At 49.1% G+C, this 26,463-nt stretch overlaps 1 protein-coding gene across 4 annotated transcripts in view; it reads right to left on the bottom strand.

The window, feature by feature from the left end:
* FHIP1B (FHF complex subunit HOOK interacting protein 1B) overlaps positions 1–26,463 on the bottom strand; it is an 889,991-nt gene that overhangs the window by 26,486 nt on the left and 837,042 nt on the right. For all 4 annotated transcript variants that reach the window (XM_069640430.1, XM_069640429.1, XM_069640431.1 and 1 more), the window contains one exon: positions 21,636–21,798. In XM_069640430.1, the coding sequence (XP_069496531.1) occupies positions 21,636–21,798 (163 nt within the window). The remainder of the gene's footprint in view (positions 1–21,635; positions 21,799–26,463) is intronic.

Genomic DNA, 26,463 nt, shown 5'->3' with positions numbered 1-26,463 from the left:
GGTCCCCTTTCTACATCTTTCTCGGATTAGCATCGAGTTTGCCAAACGCCACGCAGGGACACAGTGGAGCGCCACTTAGGCAAAGAGAGAAAAAAAAAAGAGCATTCCCTCCTACACATTGAATCCACAACTCCATTGTGGACGAGAGAGGTAATATGTTTGTACGTTTTGTGAAAATCGCATATTGGCATTTAGGTATCGATGCATCAAGGCTTGCACCTATGCGCTTTTTAGATCAGAAGCTCTGACACAAGTTCATTTACGGTTACAGAGTCTAACAGTAACTCAAATCAGCAGGGAACACACGTAGAACATGTTCTACTGCATATGAATAGAACATGGGATAAAAGGAGTTCAGCAGCGGCCAATCAATTAAGTGAGGTTAGTGAACCATCATCTATTTAATATCTTTCACTAATTAATGAATGTAGCTAATGGAAAGAGCATCATTACAATTATAATTTATTTATATTGTGTTTAGTTTAGTTTCTTTATTTGTACCGCGCGCCGAACCCTGAGGTAACTAGGCGCCATAGACTTAGAGCAGTTTACAACAAGTTACACATGTACATACAAGATAATGACAGTAAGTGCATGTGACCAGATTACATGGTGGGCAGAAGGAAACAAACTTAAGATGATACAGTGATGAGGCAGTGGGTGAGGCGGAGGGTGAGTCAGGCAGTGGAGGAGTACTTGTTGGCCAGCCAGGACTTGGTGGAGGCTCTGAAGGTCCGAAAAGGAAGATTCAGCTCTAAGTTTCACAGGTAAGTGTAATAATGGAGGTACACACTGGATGTGAGAAGAACCTTTATTAGTAACCAGCCTGAGCCTAGCAGTACTCAGCCTGTGGATCACCTCTCAGGTCCCAGCGACTAACTGTAGCCAACACTAATTACAACAGTAAGGTGTTCCATAGTTTGGCTGCTAGGACCGGGAAACTGGAGCCGCCTGCTTTTTTAGTGAGAATTTGGGGATGGATAGGCAATGAGAGTATAGCATTCTCGTTGGTCTGGCTGAAACGTGTTTGCTGAATTTATCTGCCAGGTATTTAGGGGCGTCATTAGAGAGGCACTTGTGGACGATGACCTCCTTAATAAAGGACCCCATAAACTGTTTCATATTGCATGCTGGCACCGATTCCCGGATCCTTACCACTCTGATGTTATTTCAGCGAGATTGCGCCTCTAAAGCCTCATTTTTATCTCTCATGTCTTTCACCTCCTTCTGCAGACCACCGATAGCAGCCGTTACTTCACTACTCGTATCCTCCAGCACGCCAACTCTATGTTCAGCTTCTCGGAGTCGGCTGCTCTCTTTCTCTATTCTGTCCTGCATTCTGTCCATTTTATACTCCATCCCACCCAGTTTCGTATTTATTGCCACAAACTCATTCTTCATTTCAGCTAGTACTAAACTCAGTTCAGAGGGCTGCCCCGTAGCATTCTCAAGAGACATTTTTGTTGGAGCCAGGCTTCACATCCTCCGCGCTCCCGATGGCCCCAGGCAAAGCCATGGTGCCCTTATGCAGCGCCAGCCCTGAATTCTGTGTGAACAAAAGGCGTCCCTGCTTCTCATTTACTGGCGCTGCTCCCAGGCCCGCCTGTGATCTGAACTACAGTGCCTCGCCCTCCTTAAGACAACAGCCACCAGCAAGGCCACTCGCTACCCACACTGCAGCACTTCCTCTGCTGCCCAATTGCCCCCGGCCCCAATCTCTGGTATGCTAGTATGCTCATATCAGCCCAGAATCTTCCCACTGGTCCTGCTCACTTGGTCGGCGGCAGCATAAGCGGTCTGGGCCATGACAACAAATTACCTCGCGGAAGAACCCAACCGCACAGACTCAGTAGCACTTCCAGCGGCCAGCTCCAAAGCAAATGAGAGGTGCTCAACTGGCCCCTGATTTGATTCCGAGACCCAAGGCACACCAAACCACCAGCTGTGAGGCGCAGAGCCCCAGCTCTCCTCTAGCGTCAATGTGGGGGGGACCACTATAGGCTGGTCATCGATCTCTGCCCATGTGCTGCAGAGTTACATGGATAACAGCTGCCCAGGAGCTCCCCTAATTTCCCCACACAGGAACCAGCTATCACAGCTTTGCTGCCCCTCCAGGGGGCTCCAATCTGCTCCTGCAGAGGCCCAGCCAGACCTCCAGCCCCTCTACCCAGTTCTTGTGCTGTGGCTCAGGACCAGGGCTCTAAATCACACCACCGGGGAACCGGGTCCCGCCTCCACCATCCACACATCAGCAGCTTCACCGTTGCTGGGATCGATGTCTCCTATCCAGCATCACACACAGGGCCCCGAACAGTGCCCACCCCCGGGCGGCGGCAAAGCAGGCAGTAAAATGCCCCGCTTCAGCCTGCGCTGCCACACAGGTGCTGGTCTATACAAGGCAGCTGCAAAGGCCCTGCTGATTCAGTTCAGGTGGGGCCGCTCCACCAACTCCACCTCATCAGCCACCGGCCTGATAGACCACCGACCTGTCCCCCACCGCAAGGCCATGGGTCCCACTCCCTGCGCTGACTCATCCAGTGCCCCACTGTGCTTGCCCACTTCGGAAGGGGGCCGCACAGACTCCAGGCCCTCTTCTGAAGACATTGCAACTGTTCGACCTCAAATTGCAGCCATGCATTCAGCAGCGTTTCATGCAGGTCTGCTGCCCATTAGCTACTCCGCCGCTGGTTCTCAGCGGGCATGGGCCTCCTCCTCAAATTCACCTCCGACGGAGCTCAGAAAGCGGCAGCCATCTTGGTTGCTGGCTCTCGAGTGCCTCCCATACACACAATTATAAAAACCAACACAATACTTCTGGTATGCAAACCAAAGTATAACCTTATTCAGAATAGTAGTATGCAGTTCAAGGTGAATAAAATCGTATTACCCAAATAGACCTTTTACAATTGACCTTTTACACAATTGACCTAATTATAGTGGTCCTAATTGACCTTCTGCACAACTGACCTTTATATTATTTGAGTCATTTATATATGTATTGGATTGGTTTAGGATTATAAATAATATACGGGGATTGGGTGGGGGGTTTGCAGGGAATTTGGAAAGGGTGGGGGGTTTGTAGGGGGTTTCCCCCCGCATATATGTCCTACTTGACCTTCTAAATCAGGTCAATTTTCCCGAGGTCAATTCTCTCGAGGTCAATAGGTCAATTGTGAAAAGGTCAATTAGTATACAACTGGGTAAAACCTAACGATATACATTTAGAATGGCATCAGCTATTTATGGGGACTAATACCACATTAGTTAGACTTTTAGGATACAGTACGTAATTCAAGGGAGGCAGACCCTAATGGTAATAACCTACAACGTTATTCAGTTTTAAGAATCACCTAGTTATAACAACACTGCTACGAATATACACCTTGCAACACATGTAACTTATTCAGAATGGATACAGTACCACCCCTATTATTTTTCAGAACAGAGTTCAAAGGCAAGTAAAGAACTTACATACTTTTCAGAGGGGCAATCCGCTGCTCACTGATAAGTAAGAAATCAGTAAGACTGTTTTAGAATTGCATTAAGCAATTCAAAAGGTAAGCATACCCCAATGTTACAGTTTTAGAATGGCAACAGCTATTCAAGGCAAGTAAAACCCTATTGGTCATAAACTCCAACACTATTTCTAATACAGGAATAGTCAGCTATACCAATGATACTTTTCAGAAGTGTGGAACACAATTCCAGGTAAAGTAAGAACTGGAGCAGACTTTTCAGAAAGGCATTCAGCAGTTCCATGCCACACCCAGCCTAGTAAGAGCTCCCTGTGCCATTTTGGCGAACTTTCCTTATTTTGTGTATGTGTATGGGTGATTTTGTTAACTTAGCATGCCAGGTGCTTCACAAAGCGGCCTCCTTCACTTCCTGGTCCTAGTCCCCACCTCCCAGCCCTTCCATCTGTGCTGTGATTGGACGTGAGGCCCGGTGCTCAAAGAGGGTCCATCCCTCGGTCTCTGTCCTCGCTGAGCCACTTCCACACCACATCCATCCTAGTAAGAGCTCTATGTGCCATTTTGGTGAACGTTCCTTATTTTGTGTATGTGTTTGGATGAATTTGTTAACTTAGCATGCCTGGTGCTTCACTAAGCGCCCTCCTTCACTTCCTGGTCCTAGTGCCCACCTCCCAACTACCCTGATAGGTCGTTCTGCCACTCTTAACCAACTTCCCTGGGCAGCCCCCTGCCCGGCAGCCCCTGTGGCGAAGGGCCTCAAGGCAAAAGGTGGCTCCCACTGTGGCAGCTCCAGCCGTCCACCAGCAGCGACTAAGGAAGGTAGGAGTGGCCCGGGCTAGGTTTAGAACATCACTCTACCCTGCAAATCTGACCATGTAGCTGTTAGACAAAGTCTGTATGCAGTACCCTCTGGGAACACTACACACAACTAGGACTACAGGTGTAAGTAAACCAACCTTTGGTATAAGTCTGTACTACACAGTTTTGGTAGCGTGTTTAGCAGCCAGGCTTATCTCAAGAGGGGAATGTGAGCAGTAATGATGTCATACAGAGGTTTACAATCACAGGTGTTCAAATAAACTCTTATACTCAAGGTTTCTTTGATAAATACTGTCAGTTATAAAACATTAATTAGAAGGAGGCAATTATATAATAACACACAAATATACTTCAATACTTTTCAAGAGGAGTAAAAGGCAAAGGTTATCAGAACATAAAAGACTACAATAATTCTTAGACAGTGTAGATACTTTGAGTTCACCAGAAGAGTCAATTCAATTCAATAGGCTAGGCCAAAGTCAATGGGCTAAAGTCTTGGGTAGGATAAAGCGGTTCTGGTAATTAAACGGAAAAGTATCTGCACGAGTTCTTAGAAGTAGTTTGTAAAAAGAAGAATCATATTTTGGGTCACAATATGATTAGGCCTGCGAGTTGCAAAAGTTTCAAGCACTTTCACCGGAAGAGGCAAGTTCTCTCAGTCTTGTTTTACAATACCTTTCAATGAAGAAAAAGATGGAGCTGATGACTTCTGTTCCTGGCAGTTCCTGCAGATCTAGCTGTTCCTGAGCCTTAGTCGTGGGGACAAGAGGGAGGACGTCGGGGGACTCCTGCACTGCAGTGGGACAGTCAAAAGCTTGCAACTGGCAATCTTCCATTTCAGTGGCTGTTTCGCGTTTCAGCTACCACACTGCTAATAACGCTGGTTCTGGCTGCCAAGGTGGACTGTCCTTGCTTCAGAGGTCCCACACTCAGCTGAGGGGGGTCAGGCTTTGTCCGTCCGATGTTATGGGAGTCCAGAGGATCTTCCAAATGCTTTTGGCCAGCTTACAAGTAACACACACAATCTTGTGTCCCTCTCCCTGGCTCTATGGCTTCCTGCATCACTCTGAGGAAATGCAAGCAGCTCCGAGATAGATGTCCATGTGGCTTACTTGGGAGTTGATTGGTCCTACCAACTCATAGGGAGAAGTCGTCCTTTGCATGGCTTCTCTGTCGATGCGAACTTGATGATTTGGACCTGCAGCAGCGCTTTACCAGGCAAACCAACGGTCCAGGAGTTGCAGCAGCCGTCTTCTTCAAGCTCTTCTTTGGTTCCTTCATCCAGTGGTCGGCTCTGCCTGCCAAGCCAAGAGACTTGCCTTTTATTCAGTTCTTTCCCATTCATGCCAGCCTAGCTGCCACTCAACCAGCAGGCTGGCTGTCCTTGCCGGACAATCAGCCAGCCAATCATCACAGAGTGCATTTGGGTCTCCTAGGAGACAAAGCATAGGGTGTTTTGGGCACCTCCCACACTTCCCGCTTACCCCAGACACTCTGGAGCCAGAGGCGGTCTTCACTCCTGAAGCCTGCCAAAGGCGAATTAATAAAGAGACCAAACCTGGTTTGGCGTGCAGAGAAAAACTCTAGAAGGACCTTTCCACAAAGACATGGCCAAAAAAGAAGACCGGGAACCATTTTGATCAACGATGGCTGGGCACCATCTTGAAAAACATGGCTCCCGCGATTTAACATTACCGGAGCTAAGAATAGTTTGCAGTCAGGAAATATCATGGTAGTTCGTTATAAAACCACTGCCACCAGCCATTCCGAGAGGAAAGGGTAACATTTGATTGTTACATGAGTATCTAGACACAGAGGATACTAGGTAACCCCTCCAGCACACTATAGGAAGATAGTTTGTGCTTGCACTAGAAATGTACAGGACTAAGTGAAGTCAATTTCACTCCACTGTTCTGGGAAACAGTAGTTTATCCAGGGAAGGTATTTAAACCTTGGGAAAGCCTGAAAGGCTTCCCTGTGTCACTGCACTGAGGGTGCTGTGTGACGCAAATGACTAAGATGATGCCCATGGAGTTGGTTATACTCCATAACCAAAGGAAACACAAAGGTAAAACACATATCAAAATACATGAGAGAGTCTGAAAAAAAAGGGTCACACTCTCTCCAGGACAAAAATCCTCAAAATCCAGCAAAGCTGCTGGGGGTCTCTAAGGTAGAGGGAATTAGCTCTCAGGTAACAGTGTTGTAGTGCGGGCTGTAAAAGGAGTGTGTCTTTGGAGGTCTTGTCTCCCAGCCAGAGTGCCCCAAACTGCAGCTACCCTGCAAGGTAGTACAGCTCAATGTTGGGTAGTTTGATCCCGCCTGAGCCGTAGTCTCTCTGCAGTGTGCCTAATGCCAATCTGTTTTTGCACCCCTCTCCCCCACAGGAATTCCCTTCCTATTGTGTTCAGTTGCCTAAAGAATTTTCCCAGTATATTGTAGGGTATGTTAGTGAAATAGTAGAGAAGACGGGGGGAGTACTATCCTTTTCAGCAGTTCTGCCCTGCCCGGGATATCCCCAGGGGCAGCGTCTTCCAGAATGCTATGGACTTTGTGATGTTCCCGAGTGCTACCAGCGTATTAGCTTTGTGTGATGCTGCTGGGTCGTGGTGTATATCTATTCCTAGGTATCAGAAGAAGGTTGGCGGCCATTTCAAGCCCAGCCTAGGTAGGTGGTCTATATTTATCTGCCTAAGTGCCGTCAGGGGGTACAAGGAGGATTTTTCTTTGTTAATGGATATGCATGATAACTTAGAAAATGCTGCTACTAGTAAGTATGGCGGGTTATCTTCTGGGTTATTGACGTACAGGAGCATGTCAGCGGCATATAACGAAATTAGATGAGTGGTATTATCTATGCTTATTCCTGCGCCGCCATATTCCTTCCTGAGGAAGGATGCAAGTGGTTCCAGGGCCAGTATATAAAGCATTGGTGGCAGCGGGTAACCCTGTTTCGTGCCTATGTATATTCCCCATAACGCTGAGATGTGTCTGCCTGTTTTGACCCTAGCCCTGGGGTCCATGTTCATCAGCCTGATTCACCGCCCTCACCCATCCCAAAATGTTCGAGTATGTTCAGGAGCCAGTCCCAATTCACTCAGTCAAAGGACTTGATCGTGTCTAGGGAGGCAACCACACTCTTCCTATCTATGATTGGTCTGGTCTATGATATGAGTCTTCTCAGATTCCACGTGGTGTTACGTCCTGGGACATATCCCGTCTGGTCCGAGTGCACCAGGGTATGTATGACCTGTTTTAGCCTGTTAGCTAGGGTTCTATCCTGGTTAATCATAGAGAGTGGCCTATATGAGCCACAGTCCAGGGGCGATTTCCCGGGTTTTAGAATGGGTATTATTAGTGACTCTAGCATGCTGTCCGGTAGTTGGCCCTGTGTATACACCTCTTCGTAGGCCTCTAGCAATTTGGGTACTATTATTTGTTTGTATTTCTTGTAGAACTCCCCGGGTAGTCCATCAGGTCCTGGGGTCTTGGCTGTTGGGAGGCTTTCAATTACTGTTTCGAGTTCTTCTACTGTTAGTGGGGCGTCAAGTACTGCTGCTTGTTCTTCTGTTAGTTTTGGTAATTCTATTTGGGTCAGGGCCTCCTGTATTTCCCAGGTTCCGCACCTTGATTCGGAGAGTACAGTTCTTCGTAAAAAAGTGCGACAACACCTGTTTAATGTCCTCTTGAGTTCTAACAATTTCCCTTGTCTTGTTATGTATTGCATTTATCAGGTCTCTTTGTATTTCTTGCCTTGTCAGCCAGGAGAGGAGTATGCCTGGTTTATCACCCTCAGCATGTAGTTTTTATGGATATTTCCCATAATCTAATTTCCCCAGTTTCTCCCAAGTGGCAGTACACTGTAGTCTTATTGATATTAATTTGGCTGTTTCCACCCATTAATCCAGCCTGCTTCTCTGCCCCCACTATGTTCCTTTCTATATCAGACAGCTCTATTAACATGCTCCCCTTGAGACCCGCCGTTTTCCCTACTGCCGCACTCCTGACCACTACTTTAAAGACATCCCACAGAGTTCCAGACTTATCTACACTGCCAGTGTTGTGTTGGAAGTATTCTTCTATGGTCCTCTGCATGTATTCTTGGAATTCACTATCCAGTAGTGCTTCCGCGCTCAATCGCCACATTGGTGTAGGGGCCCCATTGTTTGTATACCTCCATGTCGCCACTAACGGGGCATGGTCCAAAAGGGACCTTGCCTTAAATTCTACACGTGTGAATTCGCCCAGGGTTTCCGTCCCAGTGAAGATGTAGTCTATCCGTGTATGCATGCCATGTGGGGGAGTACCCGCGGGTTTCGTTATGTGTCTCTCTCCAGATGTCCTCCAGCCTCAGCTGGTTTAAGAGTGTCCGCAAGGCTTTTGCTGATGGCGCTGGTTTCTTAAATTTGGTGTCTGAGCTGTCTAACGTCGGATTGAGTGTACAGTTGAAGTCACCCCCCCCAGATGTATGTTGCCCCTTTATATGGGGAGAGTTGGGGAGCAAGTGTTCTAAAGAACCAGGTGGTATCATGGTTCGGTCCATATGTGTTCACCAAGCACACTTCTCTATTTTCTAATAGTCCATGTACTATTACGAGCCTACCTTCCTTGTCTTGTTCCACTGTTATGAGCTGGAAGGGGACATTGGGGGCTATCCACGTTAGTATCCCTCTGGCATATAGAGTAGGTTGATCCGTATTTTCCCCCTCCCCACTTTCTTGCCATCTTAGACTGTTTTTTTTTGTCAGGTGTGTTTCTTGTAGCATTGCCACTTTCACTTTCGATCTTTTTAGCCATGCGTACACCCTTAGCCTTTTGACATAGTTAATCAGTCCCCGTACGTTCCAAGTGGCTATACAAAACACTTCAGGATTTACCATGGCAGTTCTTAATGTGGCATGTCTCTTCCCATGGGCCTATTTGTTTTGCATGTTCGCCCTCTTGACTGCTTCTGCGTGGTTCCTTGCCTTTGTACCCGTTGCTCCTGGTTTCGCTTCCATATCCTCTTTGGCCTTCAGTAGGAGGGCCGATCGGACTTCATTTACTTCTCAATTGTCGCATATGGTTTCACTCTCCCCTGTGTGTGTACCTTTTTGCTCTGTGCACCTTCAGAATGCTCTTTGAAGGTGGTGTGTTCTCTCATTCTCATTCCAACTTTTAACCAACAAACTTGAACTTTTAACAAACGCCCAGGCACCCTCCCCCTGCTCAGGCTACGGTGCTTCTCTTGCACAGTCCCAGTTTCCTGAAAATGGCCCGCCACAGCGCAAAGCCTCCTAACTGGCATCGTAAACTTTTCAGGCGTTCCAGGGGATTGCTCGATGTGGCAACTGTCGAGGCAGCCTCAGGGTTGTCCTTTCTCTGTCTTCCACTGCATAATCGTTCTGGTATTAGTTCCATATTTTGACGTCCATCTATATTCCTCCAGGTCTCTCCGGGCATGTTTGCTCATGTGGTTATGAAGGTGCCTTGCCATTGTTATTATTGTTTCTGGCTTCCAGTTGGGTTATGTCTTGCTGGTCCATCCAGGCATGGGCCTCTTAGGTGGTTTCAAAGAAGTGGAATCTAACGTTGTGTAGCTCTTTTAGTTTGGCTGGGTATAGCAGCATGTATCGTAATTTTGCTTTCCTAAGGCACTCCTTCGTTGGTCCGAACCATGCTCTTTCCCTGTGTACAGTGTAGTCCGGATAGACTGCAAGCCTTGAGTTCCTGGTGATCGCGCCACCTTCTCTCGATAAGGTAAAGATCTTTTCTTGGTGCTTGAAGTTCATGATTTTGGCTATCACGGGCCTCTGCGGGGCGCCGGGAGGGGGCTTTTTGACCAGGCATCTATGGGCTCCTTCCACTGTGAAGCCCTACGACAGTGTGCCCGCGGCCACCTCTTGCAGCAGGTTTTCTATAGTTTGTGGGGTCTCTGCCCTCCCATCCCTCAGGTAGGCCAATAAGACGGATGTTGTTTCGTCGAGCCCTACCCTCTGCATCCTCAATGCTCCAAGGTTTGTATTCATCTGAGCATGTGTGAGATTTGGAATTGGGCCCTTGCAATACTGTTCGTGTGATCCTGCACTTGCTGTTCTGCTGTGCCCATTCGGTTCCCAGGGCCCTAACGTCTTGTCGTAGCAGGCCCACAACCACGATTACCGCGTCCATTTTGTGCCCAAGTGCTGTCTTCAGTGCTGCTATCGTCTCTAGGATGGGACCATCTTCCTGGCGCCCTGCTTGCTGATCCGATCTTGTTGCGCCCGTGTCTGCTGAAGTGTGCAGGCCGTTTTCATTCTTATGGGCATAGGACTCCATGCTGGTCTGCTTGCCCTTGCTCCCACGTTACTTGTCTGGCATATCGCTGATCTCTTGATTGTTGTTTCAGCCCTAGTTGTTGCCACCGCACCTGGTCAGATTTAGGGGCAGCGTGGATGCTGTGCTAGTTCCAAGGCCTCTTCCCTCTGTGCACCAGTCCTTTTTTTGGTCAGGTCTCACAGCCCAGCTCAGTGAGCTGGGAGCCCAGAACCTCGCTCTCCAGCCGAATTATCTTGGTTGGGTCACTGTACTCTAGAACCCGCTCTTCCTTACAGTCTTCTTTGACTCCTCTAGGGGGGCCGAGGGAAAAGGGGGCCAGTGCTCGCCACGCACCCCCACCTCTACCCCCATGTGTTTGCATCCTCCTTATTCCGTATGATGTGCTGGGCTGCTCTTGCCCAACCTTCAGTGCCGGGGCAGGTACTTCACCCTCTCTCCCAGGGCGCAATATGGCCACTGACCGGGCACGGGAGGTGCCTCATGCTGCTGCCGCTCTGGGCAATACCGGGATCATGTTAAGGATGATTTGGCACTTTATACTTCCTCTCCCCTACCCCAAGTTCAACACTGTGTCTTGTTACCTTCCTACTCCACAAGGGGGCTGGGTGAGGGAGGTCGGCATCCACAGTGCGCCCCCAACTGCTCCTGATTTCCTTGCGCTGGCCGCTCTTCCTCCTCTGTGTGCAGTGCTGCCTATGTCCCCGCTTTTGCTTTCCTGGGAGAGGTGCGGCTTCTGCTAGCCCTGCTTGTTTGGAGACCCCCGCCAGGGCTTAGGCAAGCTGCTCTTGCTGCCGCTCTTGGCCTGCGGCTTCAGCGAGATGCCTCATTAGCGTGTTTCGCAGGGCCACTCACGGCAGCCCACTGTGCCGGTAGGCTTTTCCCGATCTGCCCATTTTTAAAGAGTTGCTTTGGGAATGAGGGGGGCCACTGCTCAGTGCCACGAGCGCCCTCGCCACCTTTGGGCTTGTTCCCCTCAGGGTCGCCTGCCCAGTTCTGGGAGGCTTACCTGCAGTGGAGTAAATTTGCTGAAAATATTAGTGGGGAAATGACATCTAAATAAAAGGGGCCCCTGCCAAATGAGTGGGACAAAATGGTGTGCCACAAAAGTTGGGCTGAGGAGGGGGGAGAGGGGGAACACCCTTGTCCCCCCCTAAAAATGACACTGATGCTCACCAGCTTCTTTCCGCATTTTTCTGGAGGTCGCCTTCGGAGCGGTCCGCTCAACTGTATTATAAGACGGTCATGCGCCTCTCTCCAACGTCAACCCCCTTTCGATGCTGTATCTAGCCACAGGTCGGCTTTGTCTCTCCCGCTGACTGTTGGTACTCGCTTGTATGGAGCTTGCGCCGCGCCTGTGCCTCTTCTCCAACGTCATCACTCCGGCTTCTCCTGTTGTCGCTTACTTGTCCACCTCTCTCTGCATCTTCTTCAGGCTGGCCAGTCTCTGTCCACCATCTAGGTACCCACGCTTGTCATCTCTGTTGCAGGCTGCCGTGTGCTGGCCCCTTGCTTCCTCACATGGCGGTTTTCGGTCTAGCTGCTCCTGCCGCGCTCCGACACCTTCTCCTGGAATTTCTAAGAGAATCAGACCGGTTTCATGGATTTACACGTAGGATCTTTCGGGAGCTCTGAGATTCTGCTGCCTCACTGTATGGCCGCCAAGCCACGCCCCTTGCTGAAAAGATATTTGATGTCTCTTATACATAAGTCAACTCAATCCTGAAGAGAATTACCCTCACACCTCACCTCCCCCCCACTATACTAACAGATGTTAAAGAATCCCTACTAATGTGAGTACCAACCTATCAGTGTACGATTGAGGTGTTGTATGTGCAGGCAACAGATCCAATGTACATGTCGACAGATCAGATTAAAGGAAAGTATAAACTTTAAAGCATGTTTTTTTCCACTGTTAAACATGATTGGCACCAGGGGCCATGCTGCGCGGCTGCAGCTGCAGAATGGTCACAGCCTGAAAAAGTTCAGACAAAGGCTTGTATATCCTGCCAGACTATTTTGCTTAATCAGACCCTACACCTCCACAAATCAATTGTGGGTCGATCAGACGGTGTGTGGGAGTTGGAGGCGGCGACTCAGCGGCTAAACACCCCAGCATCTCCCGGAGCGGCCAGATAGGGCCTGGTGGTCGCGTGGCACGTCGGAGTAGAGATATCCACACTGAACATTTTGCGGGATGCTGGAAACCCGGTCTAATGGGCCTGCAGCTCCTGTGCCGGCTGCATTCTGTGCCCTGCCTGGGGGTGTCCTGTTGGTGGTTGCATCGGGAGGGTGCGCTCCCCGGCCTAGTGCATCGGAGACCAGGCCCGTCCAGGTGAGCCCGAGGTGGGGAGTGGGGGGGTGCGTCGGCTGGAGCATGCCCCCTCTGGCAGGTCCGGGGCTTGATGTGACGGCGCTGCGGGAGGCTATCCCCTGCTTATCCTGATTGTATCCATTATGGTCAGCGATCTGCAGGCCTGCCTGGGTGCCTCTGGCGTGGGGGGCGTGCCTGGCTGGACAACTACTGTGCTGGGTGGGGGTGTAGCCCGGAGCACCTGGGCTCCTGTTTAGAGACCTCTGCCCCCCCCCCCCCCTGTATGGCCCGCCCTTCAACTTCCCGCGGGCGCCTGTGGGCACTGGAGGAGGGGACGCAGAGCTGCCCGGACCAGCATTAGCGGTGGAGAAGCACTCTTCATGCCAGGCCACTGCCCTGGTAACCGCTGCACCTGGTGCCCCATTGCTGTATGGAGAGGTCGCTGCGAGGAGAGTAGGATTGTCACCTCACAACTTGGATTTCCCTCTACCGGGTGCCTGAATCTGGTGGGGCCTGCTGCTGTGGGGATTATGCACACACTGTAGCTGGCCTCTTCCTGGGGAGTGGAATAATTGACTTGGCACACACTATATCCTGGACTGGACATGGCACAATAATCAGTCCGCGGGTGGATGGGTCCGGTGCTGGGTGTTCCCCAAGAGTTGATTTGGCACTTCTGAGACGAGGGGGGCAGTGAGATCTAGTTTGCCCCACAGTGCCCTCATTGTTCTCATCGGGGGGGGGGAGGCGCTCGCCTGCCATGCTGTATTCCTGATCTTCGCTGTGCTGTGGTGAGTGCTTGGTTGAGCAGCTGCGCTGGGAACCGTTGGACGGCATCAGGCCGGCCCTGCTGCCAGCGGGCCCTGCATATTGTGCACTGCTGACAACCCTCATAACATCCTGGACCTTGTGGTGGTCCTAATCGGAGCAGGTCGGGCCCTATCAGAGACTGTCCCAGCTGGGTGCAAGACTGACCAGACCCTCCTGTTGTGTACTCCTGGGCCCACTTAGCGGTCTACCCTGAGGTGAGGGGCCCTGCGCAGGTGTGAGCTGGAGACCCTATGGGTTTGTGGCGAAATCAGGAGATTGAGAATACTGTATATCCCACCGACCATGGTTAACACCAAAAAGCAGGCCAAGATGGATCAATTTGCAAGGGCTGAGCAGATTCAGGCGCCCTCCACCCCCACACCAGACTCCTCCCAGCCGGATGTCTCTTCTCTCAACCAGACGTTATTGGCACTTAAGAACAGTACAGATAACCTTGGAACAAAAATCGATGCCCTCACCTGCAAGTTCGACGTTTCCGCAATACAGGTTGATAAGTTCTGCAGCGCATGATGGAAGCGGAGCAAAGGATCAGCAATGGGGAGGGTAAAGTGGCAGTGCTGCAGCGAGAGGTGGCGCTCCTTCAGCCGGCAGTAAAGAAGGTCATATTGAAGAACGATGACCTGGAAGGTAGATCGAAAAGAAATAATTTGCGTATCCTGGCGGTGCCCAAATCCACTGCCATTGACAATATGGAATGTTTGTTGAGAAACTGCTCATGGAAGTCCTTGAGGTCCCTCCTGTCTCAAAAATCTTCCTGGTGGAGCGTGAATATCGCTACTTGGCTACCAGGCCTCCCATGGGGTACCTGAGCATGCCATTATTGCTAGAATTTTTTACTATGGGGACGTTTTGCTAAAGGCCGCCAGGGATAAAAGGGAGCTTCGCTTATGTTCTATGACAATCCATCTCTTCCCTGACTTTAGTCCACAAGTGCAAGAGCAGAAGAAAACCTTCCAGGCAGCAAAGAACATCCTGGGGCGGAAGGAGGTCAGGTATGCAATGTTGTTCCCGGCAAACTCTGAGTGGTGCACAAGGGCAAAACAGTGTTCTTTACGTCACCCGAGACTGCTGAGTGCTTCGGCTCAGGACTTCCTGACCCTGGCGCCTCGCCTCGTCGCTCGCCCCACTGATTGACATACTATACGCTCTCATTACAATTGCGGGTTTACTACTGTTTTCTGAGGCCTCAGTGGGGAGGTGTGTACATCGTTGTGGCTCCATTACCCTGACATTCGGGGAAGGACATATGTTGAGTTGAGCCTTTGCCACCGGGAGCTAATGCTGCTGCCGACAGCTCCCCTCTTCCGCCGCCACTGCGGGTGTTGAAGTGGGTTGTTCTCTAAGGAGGCTTGGGGAGTGTTCGGGGGTCAATGATGCCAGTGAGTTTTGGGCGTAATTTTTTCAGAGTGACTGGTTTGTGGGAGGGTGCAGTGTGCAGCCACTATTGTTTGTGTTTCTGGCATGTATGGGTGTGGGTGAGAGGTTTCTGGTTAGGTTGAGCACAGAACTAATGCTTCTTTTGATCAAATACGGGATACGTATGTATGCTTTTGGGTTACTGGGAGGGCAGGGCACCCGTAGGGGCTCCAGTCTTGACAACTCTGGCGATGGTGGGTCCTACACAACGCTTTTGCTTAACATGAAAGGTGGGGGCAGTTGAGCAACTTGCATTGATGTCCTGGAATATTTGGGGGCTGACAAATGGTAAGAAATTCTACCTGATCATGAACCAGGCAAAACGACACCAGGTGAAGGTGTTGTTCTTTCAAGAGACCCATCTAGCTAAGCGTGGAACACTCCCCTGGGCTTTGGGGTGGGGGGTACGTAGGTATGGTTCCTTCTATTAGTCCCACTTCAGAGGGGTCTCCATTTATATCTATAGGTCGTTGAATTTTCGACTGCATATTGCAGTCGCAGATTGCTGATGCAGAGGGGCTGTTTCTTCTACCGGCGGGCGAATGCTTAGGTATGCAGCTTCTCATTATTAATATCTATGCCCCAAATGTTGACTCCCCAGACTTTATCCACAGGTGTGCATCCCATATTCACAAATGTCCCTCCTTTGAAATTGTGTGGGCAGGGGACTTTAACATGGCATTGTCTTTGATTCTTGACCTCTCAGCTTCAATTCATCAGGTACTCTTGAGGGCTGCGATGGCATGCGGAGACATAGCAGAATACCATAGTATGGTGGATTGGTGGATGTTTGGTGGTATTTCAATACCACAATGATAGAATACTCGTTTTACTCCAGGGTACATAATAGCACATCTTGAAATGACTCTGTTATGGTGACAGCGGATATAGCTAGGTCTCTGACCGCAGCAGAAATATTGCCTCAGGCGTTGTCGGATCATTCCCCAGTGCTCGTTTCCTTCTCTCGACCAGTACAGGTGGCCCGTGCACTCTGGTGCGGTTCAGTGCACGTGATCTGCGAGACACATCGTTCAGAGATGAAATCGAGAAGACATACAGATCTTTTATCAGGCTGATCCCAGGTTGACTAGGGAAGCATTCAAAGTCTATATCAGAGGCTGCTGTATCTCCAAGGAAGCAGATATGTATGTATGTATGTATGTATGTATGCATGTATGTATGTATGTATTTGGTTTTTGTAGAGCGCCGGTAGCCCACGGGCATCAGGGTGCTTAAACATACACAACAGATACTACGTGACATACGACATTTAAGAGGGTCTACTAACCACCAGAAGGCCTCTAAAAGGCATCGTCACCCGATTTCTCATCTGAAAAGGTGAGTCTTCAACACCTTCCTAAAGGTGGAGTGATTAGTTTCCAACCTCAAGGGTTCAGGGATGCTTTTCCACAATTTCAGAGCCAAATATGGGTGGCACCTTGCGGGAGAAGAGGGCAGAGCAGGCATTGTTGGTTTTGCAGAGAGGAGAGGTTCTCGGTGGCAGCGGCTGCTTACGGCGAGGGCAATAGGTCCAGCCACACTTTGGCTTGGGCGGTGAGGCGGGAGCGGCATCAGGGGTCTGCCCTCGAGGTTGAGGATTCCTCCGGAGTTGGTGAGGGACCCCAGGAGGATCAATGCAGTTTTCCATGATTATTATGATCGCCTATATTTCACTCAGACGCGGGTATTGCACAATGAGACCAGGCAGTTCCTGAATTAAATCGCTCTGGGTTGGCTAGATCCCGTATATGCTGATCTGCTGAATGAACCTCCGTCTGAGGAGGAAATACACAGAGTGATCATGTCCCTTCCGAATGAAAAATCCCCCGGGATGGACGGCAAAACTGTGGAAATGTTTAAGGACTATGCAGATCTCCTGGTTCCCCATCTGCACAGTATGTAGGAAGCATTGCTTGCCATTGGGGTACTACCACAGTCTACGAGGGCGGCTCTTGTAAAACTTCTATTGAATTATGATAATGATCCCCGTCAATGCACCTCCTATAGGCCCTTATCTCTGATAAATACTGATAAAAAAATGATTTCCAAATTACTTGCAGACTCCTTCCGCATATATGCCGGCTCTGGTCCTCCCAGATCAAGCTGGATTAATCTCTGGGAGGCCCACCCAAAATAATTTACAATGTTTATTCACCTTGATGCATAATGTGGACGTTCAAGTCACCATCCTGGTCACTGCTCTAGACGCTGAAAAGACCTTCAACTCTGTCAAGCTGCCCTTTTTGTTTGAAGTCCTTCTGTGCTCAGGGTTGGGTCTGATATATCTTCGGTGGGTTAAGCTCCTCTATACGGCACCGTGAGCCAGTGTACTAACGAATCAGGTGGTCTCTGATCACATTGAGGCCTTTGGGCAAGTGGCGCAATATAAAGAATATATAGATTGTGTCAACAGGGGACCCCTATTTTTTTTTACACTGGCGATGGAACTACTGCCCTGACACATAAGAGAGTTCCGTGCCCATAGGGGGTTTAAGATCTATGTGCATGTCTCGACCATCGCGCTATATGCAGATGATATGCTTTTGTATGTCAAGAACCCCAAACACAATCTGCGCCCGTTGGTCTGGGAGAGATCGGCCGATATGGTGAATGCTCGGGGCTGAAGATAAATTGGATGAAATCGGAAGTGCTGCCGAAGACGTTGGGGATGGTTTCGGGTGGTGTCCTCTGGAAATCCACTACAGGGGTATAATGGTGTAAACTGCCCGACCACACTTTATGCGGACAATTATGTGAAGGTACTAGAGCAACTGGAACGTAAGGTGGAGACATGGATCCGCCTCCCACAGTTGCAGGGGCCCGAATCGCCCTTGCTAAAATGGTGGTGGTCTTTAAGCTGCTCAACATTTTCAACAATGTGCCAGTGATTCCTGTAGGGAAGGGTAGGTCAACAGGACCCCCCTCCCACTACATGTCCCACCCTGGTTAAGACCCATGACACATCGGCAGCCCCCCGGCCTCCCGGGCCCAGGCGGCGGGGCGGCTGCAGGCCGACACTTGGGGCTGCACCACCACGTAATGTGGCAGAGAATAGACGCCATCTTGGATTAAGCCATCCCCATCTTGCTAGAAACATGCATATCTAACCCAAGGCAGAAACACTAAACGCTGCAGAGTGACCCCCACTTGACCGCGCTCACAGAGGCCCACACTTCCCCCACCTCCCACTGCATGGCAGATCCGCTGAAGATTCGTTCTCAGGAGTCACCAGACGCGAGCGAACAACAAAATAAAACACTGTAGCTGTCAACCTTCCACAGTACATCATTGCCCCAGCTATGAACGAGAACACTAGGATGTAACTGAGATCAGCCCAAACCCTGCAGGCCCTGACCCCTGTACCAAGCCCCCAAGCTATAGACGGCATGGCGCCTCGCACCCATACCCACCCGAAAGCCCTTGCAACATGTAGAAACCATTTATGTAATATGTGCCTTGTTGACTAACGTTCGCTGCTAATGTAAAGGAGAATGGGTAAAGAGAAAACTGTGCAACCGATATTACATGTAATGAAGAGATATACAAAGACTGGACAGCTGATAACTGTGAATAATAACTTGTGTTGCTCTCTTTATACACTCTTTATACACACCTGCCTGACACTACCTCATGTTCGTATGTCAACTGTAGATGTGAAATGCTATGTAAAAAAGTATGATCCTCAGCTAAGTATTCCATGTAAATACAAATACATATGAGGGCTTTTAGAAACCCCATGTGTTGTTAGTCGCCCCTCACCCATACTACAGTAAAACCACCTCAGTGCAAGATGCCACGCACGGAGCTGCAAGGCCATTTCCCCCTCCTCCTGCCCAGGCCCTCTCGAGATAGACGGTGTTGAAACGGCACAGCCCTGCCTTCCTTCCCGACCCTGCTGGACCCGTTTCAAGCATCCGCCACCCTCCCCCGTGTCAGAGGCCGCCACAGCCCGACTCCATAACTTACGAGCTACCTGGTCCTAAATCCCACCGCCTTTCAGGCACCAGTCACATGCCCCCCACGGGTCAGTAGTACCTCCATCGACCCCGAGTTAATGACCCTAGAAAGGGGGGCACCCACACGTGTACCAACAGATCATAATACCAACCCTCACCAAAATTGCCACGGATGGTTAGTCAAGCACCCCCGCCCATGCCCCTGACTACACCCATGGGACCTGATTGCTTGAACCTAAGGTGCCTCCCAAACTGATGTATTAAGACACTCCAGACCGCATATCAATGTTCCTGGCCAAGTATTGCTCCAAGGTTAGTGCTTCCAGGAGTTGCAACTCAACAGGACACATGAAGTGTGATGAATGGGTGGGAATGTGTGGCCAAAAGGGCAAATGTTAGTTTAACTATTAATCGTTGTTACAAGGCATGTCCGGCCCAGCGCTATACCCCGATGAGCCCAGCTGACCTCTCACCCCACGTGGCGCAGCACCAACGTCAGCCAATCCTGGAGAAGCAACTGTATACATTGTATACCACCTAGCCATCACCACCCAATCCCTGAGACTCTGTGGCCCCTATAGCTTACCTCATGCATGACGTGCATTTGTAATATAAATGACTGTCTTTGCTATTGTCAGACAGAGCGCTCTCGGAGTTTGCAGAGTCCTTTGCATGCCCTATATTGAATTACATAAACTCTTTTGACTTCACCCGCACTTGGTCCTGGCCTCATTCCCCTTCTGGGGTGTGTCCATTATTGCCAATCACTAACGGGGGTGCGTTTCTGGGGACACTTACATTCATTCCCCCAGCTAATTTCTCGACCTGGATAAAAAGTATGATGGTGGGGTTGGCGGGGGATGGGCTAGGGTCTTCTTTGACACTCTAACCCTAACGCTTGCTGAAGGGGGTTTGGAGTACCCTGATCTGTATAATTAATATCTCAGGGCTCAGATGCAATATTCTCTGTGGTGGTGGCACCCATAGCCTGAGTTTCCCCATGCTAGATTGGAAAAGGCGCTAACATGGCCGGATGACCTACGGGGAATGTTATGGGGGAGGAAGAGAGCGGTTGGTAGGGGTGGGGTACACCACCAGTAGGGCCTGGGAACAGGCTCTTTCTCTGGGGGGAGGCGGCAAACTGTTTTATCCAGATTTTGCAATTTATGCTGTGCACTGTATAGATGTCATTCACGAGAAGGCCTTCAAGCTCCATTTTAAGAGGCTGGGGGTCCGACACACTGGGGGATGTCTTACAGGATGGGAAAATCATTTTGTGAGACGTGCTGAAAGGAAGGGACGACTGGAACGCAGTGAATGTGCTGCTGTACTTCAGGCTGCGGGAGACACTTCAGGGCCTCTGGCCTCACTTTCCGGAGGCTCCCCGGGTTCTTCTCTTGTACAATTCGTGGTTAATCCTCCAGGACACACTATGTTAGTCTCCTCATTTTACAAACTCTTCAAGGCCCTAGGAGCAGGAGGCAAAACCGAAATGGGTGGAGTTCCCAGATGAGAACTGGAAAAAGATTTGCATCATGTCCCGCAGAGTTCCGCTTGATATACTATAAGTTTCTGCTTAGCTTTACTATACCCGGCTCAGCTGCAGCAGTACTACCCAGATAGATCATCTAGATGCCATGTGGACTTTATGCATATGGTGTGGGGCTGCATGTATCTCTGACCCTTCTGGGAGCAAATGCGTGGGTTTATGGGTACAATGGTCTCTGACTGCCCCTCTTGCTCCCCTGAATCCTGATTTCTGTCATGGCTCAACACTCGATCCAGGGCTGACAGGAAGCTGTTGGGCATGGGCTCTACTGTCGCAAGGTAGCTGATAGCCAAAAGCTTGGGGGAAACCTAGAGCACCCAACGTGCAGGAATGACTTAACTGCTTAAAGGCTGAGACCTCATATACATCCACACTAGCCAGCCGGAGTAGGCCCTTGCATTACTGGGCCCGCTGTGGTCGTATATGTGCAAAGACTCGGTCGTCTCTGACTTAGAGGGGAAATGACTAATCTCCTACTGTGCCCATTCGCCGTAGATGTGCGCAGTGGCTGGGTGTGAGGTTTGTGACTGGTATTTAACCCTATGGTCGGGGAAAAGGATGGGGTTTGGTCTGGATATTGTGTTTTCCTTTTATCTTTGCTCATGGTGAGACCTGAGTTATGTTACAGACTTCATGTGTTTCGAGGGGATTGTGTTATCCTATGTTGGGGGCGCCACAGACATTCTTGATTTTTTTCCCCTTTTTTGTAAGTAATGTGCTCTTCCTGTGTTATTTGGGGCAGGGTGGGGTGGAGGTTGGGTTTCATTTGTGGGTTTGTAGTATGATGTTGTGGTATGACAATTTCAATAAAGAAAGGTTTTTAAAAAAACATGATTGGCACCACATTGCAATGACTCACCCCGATGACAACTCCTAAATCAAATGTCATACCAGAGGTATTTACAGGTATCACAGAATACAAGATTATTTATTACCACTCTTACGTAGCTCTACAGCCATAGTGCCATGTGATCTGTTTTTACCTAAGGTTTCTGAGCGCCGCAGGGTGGGTACCACATTCTGAGAGTCACACCAGTCCAGCTTCCCTCGCGCGATCAGGTACTTCTTGGCTTTGAACAGCAAAGTAGGGAAATCTTCTTGGGAGGCGGCAAAGGCTTCAATTTTGTTTTTTACTGATCCCAATACCTGTCAGGGTTGAAGAGGAAGAAAAACGTGTCACAATTTATTCTGCAACCAAATACCTCTAGTGGCAAAATGTGACACCATCAGCTATTTAACATAAAAGATACAGTAAACCACAACATTCTGATCTCCCATCTCCGTGAGACCCTGGGCATTACTGATCAGGCCCTGGTGTGGCTAGCATCCTTTCTCTTGGACCGTCCTTCCCAGGTAGACCTTGGGTCCTTTCTCTCCGCTATCACTCTCTCTACTTGTGGTGTCCCACAGGGATCTAATCTATCCCCATGGTATTTCAATGTCTACATGGCCCCTTTGGCCCACATGATCTCTACCTTCACCTCCAAATTCAGTGTTATGCGGATGAAACACATCTCTCTTTTAGGCTACCCTCTGCCTCTTCCTCCTCCTCGCTCATCTCTGACTGTCCGTAATTTAGCCCTGGTGTGCTGCTAATGATTTCTGCGAAAATGCCAGTAAGACAGATCATCCCCATTGGGACCCCTGCTCCCGCTTTCCCACTTTCACTCTGGCCAGACACCCTTGGTCCTGTGCCCTCACCCACTAGTGAGGCAAACAATATGGGGGTCATCTTCGACTCTACTCTCTCCTTCTCTTCTCACACCTCGGACATGTCCAAAAAGTCCCACTACCAGCTGCACCTCCTCAGAGGTATTCTACCTTTTCTCACCTTCCCCCAGAGGCTCACTGTCTCCAGAGCCCTGGTTCTCTCCAGACTGGACTACTGCAACTGTCTCTTCCTCAAACTTCCTACTTCTACTAGCCGACCTCTTCAACTTATCCAGAACAGAACCGTGAGACGTATCCTTGGCCGCAAGCCCAGGGACCGCATCTCTCCGGTGCTGAAATCCCCCCACTGTCTCCTTGTGGCTGCAAGGATCAAGTTCAAGTCCCTCTGCATAGTCCACAAGGCTTTCTGGGGCGAGGACCATTGCTATCTACAACGTTCTCTTCCCAAATACTCTCCTTCCAGAGCCCTCCCCTCTGCCTCCTCCAACTCTCTGAGGGTGATCCGTTTTTCCAAACAGAGATCTGGGGGTAGATCCTTATCCACTGCAGGTGCCTCCCTCTGGAACAGCCTCCCTGCCTCTCTCCATCTTGAGTTGGCCCTCCTTAAGTTCTGGAAACTCCTCAAGACATTCCACTTCTCTTCCTCTCTCCCTTGCTAACCTACTTTCTCTTCTCTCCTGCTTACCTCCTTCATTCTCTTCCCCAAGCTGCTCAGTTCGTTGACTGGTCGCCTTGGACACCTGCAGAGCCTCACAGGTCCCAGGCTACTTGCCAGTCCTGCACTTGCCTCCGGGACTCCGTAGTCTGCCTGCACTTGGAATACATCCCATGAGAGTGGCAACCACTCTGCACTTAACCATGGCCTCTGCTGGACTGGGTGCCATTGCCCCCCTCCCTTGCACTTCCTGTCTGCGCACTTGCACGACTTCGAATGTACTAGGCTTAGCAGGTTTGTCTGTCCTGTCCTCCTCTGGCCCACCTCCCTAGCTTCGTTGTGCCTGAAATACTCATCCATAGGCGTGCTGATAGCCAACCCGTTTTGTCTTTGTATGTTCTTCCTCCCTCCCCCGCCCCTCTCTCCAATCTTTTCTCACACAGTTATATCAGTAGAAATGCCTCTGGCCTAGTATACTAGTAATTGTTGTTTAGATCCTTCAGAATCTTCAAGGCCTAAGAATGACGACTATATCCCCTTGTTCCCTTCCCGCTTTGAAGCACTTCACTTGTGTATAAGCGCTTTACAAATAAACAATCACAATTACAAAGGTAACTTCAGAGAACAACCAGAAGGCTGTCGGCCCACTACCCACCACTTCATAAATTGGTTGTGGTAGATTAGCCAAAGGGTAATTCATGGTAAGCAGTACATGGCAGGGATACAACAGACTGTGTGATACCTCATTTCACTGTAGAATGACAATAGAGTTCTGCTTCATCTTGTGCTATCGTTTCAAGTGGCAATAAAAGCCAATTTCGAAAGAAGAATAGAATTTAACATCAAAGCACATGTCTTACTGGTACAAATATTTGTTTACAGTAAATCCCACATGGTGAAATAAGTTAATGATGAATGTAAAATCAAAAGTTCATATATCATAAGAGCTTGGTGAGTGTCACCAAGTGATGGTGCTGGCTGATCCGAGTTTACTTGAAGATGAATGAACAGGAGGTTTTTAGGAGGAGGTATCCAGACATGGACAGCACACTCAGTTTCTAGGGGCTCAATCTTCACTTGACAAACATCCAAAGAGGCAGTAATGCTGGTCATCACATGCCTACACTTTGGGTTAAATGCTCCTTGTGGATGCAAAGTGGGCATGACCTAGCAGTTTGTGTTGGGCAGCTACATTTCTGGCAGCGTTGGACATATGCGCATAAGACTGATCCGCTTTTGTGAAGGGTATTCTCAGTGGCTTTAAAGTGTTATTTCAAGCATTTCCGTTAAATGTTGTGCTGTCTGTTGAGTCACTGAAATGGAGAAGGTTGGTCCCTGCATGAACCCCTTGGTTTATTAACCAAGCTTATTGATGAGTCCCAAAGCTGGTAAATCAAGTTTAGGGTTGGTTATTATCTGGTGCAGGTTAGGCAAGATTGTGTGCAGGAGACTACAGCAACATTGACCTCCTGGCGATAGGAACCCAACCTTTGGTATAAGTCTGTACTACACAGGTTGGTAGTGTGGCTGAACAGCCAGGCTTAGCTCAAGAGGGGTCAATGTGAGCAGTAGGGTTTTTACACAGAGATTCACAGTGACAAGTGTTCAAATAAACTCTTACACTCAAGGTTTCTTGATTAAACAATTATTAATTTATTTAACAGTCAGTAGGGGAGCTGAATTACTTCTTGTAGGTAAGTAAGAAGTCTTGCACAACGTTTTAGAAGTCTTTGTAGAAAAAGTAGAATCAATGTAGGGCCACAAGCTGGGAGGCTTGTGAGGGGCAAAGATGCAAGCAACTCTGCAAAAGCACCCAAGACACGTCTCAACTGAGAACAAGTAAGGCTACACAACAGGAGGTAAGTTCCCTTAGTTTTACAGTACTTTCGGGCAGAAGAAATGGTTCCAGCTGGCTTTTGTTCCTGTGCAGATACTGTTGTTCCTGGGCTTCAGTTGTGGGGACAAGAGGGAGGACGTCTGGGGGCTCCTGCACTACAATAGGGAGGTCTGCAGCAGCAAAGGGCAAACTTCAATTCAGCGGCACTTCGCTGTTTCAGCTCCTTGTGTCTCAGCAAATAGCACCACTGTGGTTCTCGGCTATCTCTATGGTCTTTCCTTGCATCTGGGGTCCAACAATCTGTTGAGGTGGCTCAGGCTTGGTCAGTCCTGCTTCCTGTGAGTCCGGAGGATCTTCCTGGAGCTCTGGTCCAACTTAAAAGTGATGCACTCAATCTGGTGTTCCTCTCCCTGGCACTTCGGTTCCAGCAGCAGAATCAGTGGAAGTTGCCTCAAACTGTATCCACTGGGACCCCACAAGGTACAGTACCGAGTTCAGAATATGTGTCCCTTGAAACAATGAGACTTGATTTGTAGTTTAAAAGTTTACAAGCCCAAGCTGAAGCCAAGCATCAGGACATCAAACACAGAGAATTGGAAATGCAACATGATCTTGAAATGAAGAAATCGTCTCTTGAAACTGTTTCCCTCCCAGAGTCCTCTAGGTCTTCCAGTTCCAAGAGGCCTTGCCTGCCCAAAGAAGAAGTGAGTATGTATGATGTGAAACTTGATATTTTGGATTGGTTGGATGCTTTTGAATACAATCATGGGATTCAGGGTCGCACAGGGAATCAGTTGAGTCCTTTGTTTTTGTCTAGGATCCCCCAGGTTGCAACTGATGCTGTAATGGAGGTGGGGGAACTTGAAAGATTGGAGTATGAGGGTATCTGGTCATTGCATCGAATGCCAAACCAGAGAAAAAAAAGCATTGAAAAAAAAGCATTAAAATGCTTTTTTTTTAAAAGGTAAAGGTTTTAGTTGAATTAAAATGGATTTTAAAGGTTAAAAAAGAAGGGTAGGGGAGTGGACCCCCATTAAAAAAAACATGGAAAAAATGCATTCAATGCTTTTTTTTCTATGCTTTTTTTTCTCTGGTATGGCATTCGATGCTATTGCATTCGATGCAATGACTATAAACCGAGTAGGAGAATGTGAAGCTGGCTTTGATAGCCAGATTTGGGAAAACTCCTTCCCAGTACCTTAATAGGTTTAGGACCCTCAACAAGACGTATGGTACCCCTTGGGCTACCTGGGGGTGTGAATGTTTGTAACCCTTAACCCAACCATCTAAGTTTTTCAAAGTAAACTCCTTTTAAGGAATGAAACATCGTGTTTTTTGTTGGAAACTATTTTTGATGCCTGCTCTGCCTGAGCTGAGACAACACTTGGCTGACCTCAATGAGATTGATCCCAAGAAGTTATCAAAGACTGCGGACTTGTGGGTTGCCAAGAGGGCCATTCACAAGGATTCTGGGGCCACTCACAAAAAGTATGAGGGGAAGCAGCACAAGAAAGATGACAAAGAGAATTATGAAAGACTCCCATCCAAAAGAGGGACACAAACATAAGAAGGGTAAGCCACATGGGAAACCAAATCGGTCTAGTGAAACCTCTGGTGCTAAACCAGAGGGAGGTCAGCAGAAGCCACC

Source organism: Ambystoma mexicanum, chromosome 7q, assembly GCF_040938575.1.
Source record: "Ambystoma mexicanum isolate Mex_15411 chromosome 7q, UKY_AmexF1_1, whole genome shotgun sequence".
NCBI lineage: Eukaryota > Metazoa > Chordata > Amphibia > Caudata > Ambystomatidae > Ambystoma > Ambystoma mexicanum.
This window is presented reverse-complemented; position numbering and strand designations above follow the sequence as displayed.